The following is a 6,567-nucleotide window of genomic DNA, read 5'->3' on the forward strand; positions in this document are numbered from 1 at the left end:
TCTTTATTTTCTTCATATTCGACATATTTAAGTTTTCTGATAATTATGTGATTGCTATAATTATTGTTAATGATGAAAGAGGAGAGAATTTTTTTCTTTTTCCTTTTTTTTCGACACAAATTTTTAGAAGTAAATTTAGATCAATATTTTCTCTGCTGTTTTCGGAAATCGTACATTCCAAAGAGCCTAGTATCAACAGCACATGTTTTAGGTCATTTCATGTACAAAATAAAAATCATACATTATCGACGAAGGTAAAGTGCAAGTTAAAACGCCTTTACTCTGAATATGAACGTATAGTTGTAATTCTGCTTTATAGTTTGAACTCACATTTGAACAAGCTAGTGTTTCGGTATCCTCCTGTTTTTATTATTATTAATCTTCCTCTTATTTTCCTTTTTCTACTTCTTGTTCTTCTGCGTTTTCTTCTTCTTCATTATCATCATCTTCTTCTCCCTTTTCTTTCTTTCTTCTTCTTTTCTTCTTCTTCTTCTTCTTCTTCTTCTTCTTCTCCTTCTCTTCTCCTTCTCCTTTTCCTCCTCCTCCTCCTCCTCCTCCTCCTCCTCCTCCTCTCCTCCTCCTCCTCCTCCTCCTCATTGTTATTATTATTATTATTATTATTATTGTTCATCCTAGTTTCTTCTTTTTCTTCTTCTTTTTCTTCTTCTTCTTCTTCTTCATCTTCTTCTATTTCTTCCTCTTATTCTTATTCATTTTCTTATTATTATTATTATTATTATTATTATCATTATTATCATTGTTTTCTTCTTCTTCTTCTTCTTTTTTCTTCTTCTTCTTTTTCTTCTTCATCTTCTTTTTCTGCTTCTTCTTTTTCTTCTTCTTCTTCTTCTTCCTCTTCTTCTTTTTCTCCTCCTCCTCCTTCATCTTCTCCTCCTCCTTCTCTCCTCCTCCTCCTCCTTCTTCCTTCTTCTTCTTCTTCTTCTCCTTCCTCTTCTTCTTCTTCTTCTTCCTCTTCTTCTTCTTCTTCCTCTTCTTCTTCTTCTTCTTCTTCAGGATCCTCATATGATCCGCGGTTTTACGTCACGAATTCGATTTGACGTCCCTTTCCCTTTAATCTCGAACCCTTGGGCAGGATTCTAACGGAGGAGGGAAGGAAGGGAGAAAGAAGGAACGGAAAAAGACGAGGAGGTTGAACAAAAGGAAGGAAGGGAGAAAGAAGGAACGGAAAAAGACGAGGAGGTTGAACAAAAGGAAGGGAGAGAGGGAGGGAGGGAGGAAAGAAGGAAGGGAAGAAGGGAGAGAGAGAAGATGGAAGAAAGAAAGGTGGGGAGGAAGGGAGAGAGGAATGATATGAAAAAGAGGGAGGAAGGAAGGAAAGAAGGGAGTCAATAAGGGAGGAAATATTGGTAAAAGGGAGAAAGTATGGAAGAAAGAGTGAAGGAGGGAGGAAGGAATGATAAAAGAAACTGTAGAAAGGGAGGGAAGGAGGGAGAAAAGGCGAAAGGAAAGATAAAAGAAAATGTGGAAAGAAGGGAGGGAGAGAGATAACAATAGATAATTAGAAGATGGAAGAGACGAAATAATAAGGAAATAAACCACGCCCTCCTTTTGAGAATATTTTCATGCAGTCTTTTAAAAAAATGTAGATTTATAATCCCTTAACACCTGTATCATTAACGAAATGAGCTTGAACATTGCTAAGGAAGGTGTTGCATGCTGTACACAGATATATATTGCAAGAGCATAGCCAGCGCGGTGGATTGCACGTAGAGTAATAATGGTAATGGACACCATCAAGATAAATAATGTAAAGCAAAAGCGAGTCTTTCGGAATTCCAAGAATATTTTAGTTCGAGATGAGATATAATTTGCCGTCATTTTTAAAGTCTTTTTTTTTTTTTCCTTGTTTTCAGGTTCTCCCCGATGCTTCGCCTGACGCCATGGATCTCATCAAAAAGTTTCTGATATATTCAACGGACAAGAGGATATCTGCCAAAAAGGTGTGTGTGAGTGTATAGATTAGGGAATAAATGGAAGGGTAGACAGATTGATGGATGGATAGACACACGCACGCACGCACGCACACACACACACGCAGCACGCACGCACACACACACAGCACGCACGCACGCACACGCACCAGCACGCACGCACCACACGCACCACACACACACACACAGCACCACGCACGCACACACACACACAAGCACGCACGCACACCACACAACACACACACACACCACACAACCACACACACACACACAAACACACACAACACACTATATATATATATATATATATATATATATATATATATATATATATATATACATATACATATATATATATATATATATATATAAATGTATGTATGTATATATGTTCGTTTGCTTGTCTGTGTTTGTTTGTATGTATTTGTGTATGTTCTTATGTATATGTTGTTATGCCAAAGACCATCAAGTCAGGCACACCGAACCCCACGTCCATATCTAATCCCCCATCTCGCCTCCACCCTGCCGCCAGCCCCGTCACCTTATCTCCCTCCACCTCCGTCACCGTCCACCCATGTCCCTTCCACCTTATCACCTATCTCCACCTTCCCTCACAGGCGCTGCTCCACACCTACTTCTTCACGGCTCCCCTGGCGACCCCCGTGAGCCAGATGCCCCTGCCACGCTCCGAGAAGAGGCCCCCCCCTGCCACACAGGATTACGTCACGGATTTCCCCATTCACCACGTTTCGGACGCCATTCGGGACCATCTCGAGACGCTGTACATGAAGGGGTGAAGGATGGGGGGGAGATGCTGGGCTTGGGGTTCTGGGATGAGGGTGGGAGGGGTGGGGAGGATGGGAGGGAAGGAGGGAGGGATGGGGAGGATAGGAGGGAGGGATGGGGAGGATAGGAGGGAGGGAATGGGAGCATAGGAGGGAAGGAGGGAGGGATGGTGGGGGGAGGAGGGAGGGAAGGGGGAAGGAAGAAAAAGGTAGAAATGAGGAGAAGAGAGGAAGAGAGGAAAGGAGAGAAAGAGGGAAGTTAAGAAGGATTGTGTAAAAAAAAAATGTGAGGGAGAAAAGGAGAGAACGATACACGAAGAGTAGAAGGAAGAAAGAGAAGAGAGGAGAGAAAAAAGGAATAAGCGGGAAGCAAGGAAAGATGCGTGGAATGAAGAAAATGAATGAGAGAAGGACGAGAAGAAGGGAAAGAGAATGAAAAAAAAAAAAGATAAGCAGGAAAAAAAACAGGAAACTAAGAAGAGAAAAAAAAAGAAGACTGAGAGGAAATATGATAGAAGAAAGGAAGTGAGTGAAAGAAAGAAAGACAGAGAGAGAATATAAAATACGGAAGCCGGACCGTTTCTCCGTCGACCTTCAGACTCGCCTCCGTCTCCTTTTCTCGGCGAGGGTCGACCTTGAGGGAGATTTTCCGTCGGTCTTTAAGTCTTAATTATTTGCAAGTCTCTCTCTCTCTCTCTCTCTCTCTCTCTCTCTCTCTCTCTCTCTCTCTCTCTTCTCTCTCTCTCTCTCTCTCTCTCTCTCTCTCTCTCTCTCTCTCTCTCTCTCTCTCCACTTCTCCCTCTCTCTCTCTCTCTCTCTCTCTCCTCTCTGTTTCCTCTCTCTCTCTCTTCTCTCCTCTCTTCTCTCCTCCTTCTTCTCTTCTCTTCTTTTCTTCTCTCTCTCTTGTTTGTGTGTGTGTGTGTGTGTGTGTGTGTGTGTGTGTGTGGGTGTGTGTGTATGTGTGTGCGTGCGTGCGTGCGTGCGTGTGTGTGTGTGTGACTCACTGAAAAATATCGTCGGAAAGAGTGGAAAGCAGATCCTTCCAGAGGGAGAATTGTCGTGTCTTCCAAGATGTAAACAAGAGAGTCCAGGGAATTTTCCGATGCAGCATGACTTTAGTTCTTGTGATAAAGTGTTACTCTTTCGGGCTTTGTGTATGGAAAGGCCGAAGAATAAACTGTTTATGGGTAGAGAGAGTTCAGAGTATTTTTGCAACATTTATTATGCAACCTACAATTCGAGTATACGGTGGGAACTACAAATGGAAGTCTCATGTTTCATATATATATATATATATATATATATATATATATATAATATATATATATATATATATATATATATATATAATATGTATATGTATAATATACGTTTATCGACATATACATATTTTGTATCTATTTACAATACATCGTCAATATAGTGTTATTTCATTAGAAAATAGAGGTCAAGGAGACGAGACATATAAGACAGCAATTCCTTGCGGAGGTGAGCCGGAAAGGATGAAAGGGAGATAAAAGAAAATGAAACAAATGACCACAAAAGAGAGAGATGCCAAGTCAAACCCGCAACTTAGCATCCACCCGAAATAAGAATAAAAAAGGGGAAATACAAACTGCGTAATGAACAAGAACAAGACGGCGCAGTGATTCAAGGAAATGATACGTCTTCGCGAAGGGAATAGGAGATGAAACAGCCTCTCGTAATGCCGTGGATGAATGACAAGTGAGGAGATGAATGGTGGACGCGAGACGAGTCGGCCGTGAGAGGAGTAACTGAACAGCAGAAAGACTTCTTAGTAAAGAACAGAGACTTTGTGACAAATTGTATTGTCGGTAAGTAGTGTGCGACAGAATACATCGTTTGTGACACATCTGGAAGTTTCATTAAAAGTTTTATGGTTTGTAATGTTCGCGTGAGCTGTGACATTAAAAAGATTTTAAAGAAAACAGTCTGTGACAGTTTCATAGCAATCCAACCTCCTATAAGAAGACAAGATTTGACACGTCAGGTGAATTATGACATGCTGTACGTGTTTTCTGCCAAGCCATGTGATTTATAACAGTTCATGTGTCGGACAAAAGATAAACGCCTTTTGCGCCGGAGAAAAATGCTTTTGAAAGTTCACGTGATCTATGGCTTATCTCAGAATTCACGAGACAAAGAAAAAAAATGTAGTGTATGTCTCTCACGCCTCCCCCACGGGCCTCAACACAGGGAATCGGCTGTCTCGGGTTTCTCTTTTACATTTTTTGGCAACGGTCAAAATAAATGCCTCATTTGGTCCACTGTTGTTCAGCCACAGGAAACCACAAGGAGCTGAAAATGTACTAGGAGGAGGGAAAATGACACTTATAAACAATGGAGTTAACCCTGTTTACGATTGCCTTGAGTCGTTTGTGTTTCTCACCGTGTTTTTAAAGATAAACAACACAGATGCAAATAAACCAATATCTGTGCTATTCCCCAGCTTCGAAATGGCAACATTATCATGTAAACAAACGAAGTAATATTCTTAACAAGCGTAAACAATGTATTATCTCACTAAACGTTCTGTGACGAAGATACAAATACATAACAAGTCCAGAGGAACGAAATGTGTTTCTGTAAATTGAATCCTTATGTGGCTAATGCATGTGGTCCCAACATGGAGAGTATGTTATCCTTTTTTTAACGTATGATAAAAGTGGTTGGTTGGATTCGTCGTATATTCGTGGAATGTATACAACAGAGAATAAATATTTATGCACCTTCAAAAAGATTGAAAACAATTCTTAGTTTTTTAACATAACGAATATATATATCAGCTCATTATGTGTAATATTAAAAAAAATACATTCATCATTGACAAATATGCCCTATACTTTTTTTTTTACAAAACAGGAAGATAATGTTGTATAATAATGTTGGATTATTTCAATATTTCGCTCATTCTAACTTTGATTGATGGCTTAGTTTTGAAATAACAATAATGCAAGTAATAATTTAAAAATATATCTACAAGGGCTCATCACCCGATGATAGCTCGATATGATGAAACTAATTACAGATTTATATCCTCATGGATCACAACCGTTTCCATCTACATGATCATCAATATTCAATTAGTTTTTTCTGCATTCATCCTAAGGTAATTCTAGTATTATGTGTCTAGCCAATGGACGGTCATAATCACTGGTTTTACCTGTTGATTTCTAAGTGGATTGAAATTCTGCTCAATATATATACATACATGCAAACATATATATATATATATATATATATATATATATATATATATATATATATATATATATATATATATAATGTGTGTGTGTGTGTGTGTGTGTGTGTGTGTGTGTGTGTGTGTGTGTGTGTGTGTGTGTGTGTGTGTGTGTGTGTGTCTATCTATCTATCTATCTATCTTATCTATCTATCTATATATATATATATATATATATATATATATAATATATATATATATATATATATATATATATATATATATATATATATATATATATATATATATATATATATATATATATATATATATATATATATTATATATATATATATATATATATATATATATATATATATATATATATAAAATATAATATATGTGTGTGTGTGTGTGTGTGTGTGTGTGTGTGTGTGTGTGTGTGTGTGTGTGTGTGTGTGTGTGTGTGTGTGTGTGTTTACATACACACACACACACACATATATATACACACGTATATATATTCATACATAAATACATAAATATATATATATATATATATATATATATATATATATATATATATATATACATATACATATATACACACATACATACACACATATAT

The 6,567-nt window shown here is 37.9% G+C and overlaps 1 protein-coding gene across 1 annotated transcript in view; it reads left to right on the forward strand.

The window, feature by feature from the left end:
* Positions 1–2,771, forward strand: part of LOC119573435 (cyclin-dependent kinase 20-like) — a 23,894-nt gene extending 21,123 nt beyond the window's left edge. The window contains exons 8-9 of the mRNA XM_037920664.1: positions 1,812–1,961; positions 2,570–2,771. Coding sequence (XP_037776592.1) covers positions 1,812–1,961; positions 2,570–2,749 — 330 coding nt within the window. The 3' untranslated portion in view covers positions 2,750–2,771. The remainder of the gene's footprint in view (positions 1–1,811; positions 1,962–2,569) is intronic.
* The last annotated feature ends 3,796 nt before the right edge of the window (positions 2,772–6,567 follow it).

The sequence above is a fragment of the Penaeus monodon genome, chromosome 5, assembly GCF_015228065.2.
Source record: "Penaeus monodon isolate SGIC_2016 chromosome 5, NSTDA_Pmon_1, whole genome shotgun sequence".
Taxonomy (NCBI): domain Eukaryota; kingdom Metazoa; phylum Arthropoda; class Malacostraca; order Decapoda; family Penaeidae; genus Penaeus; species Penaeus monodon.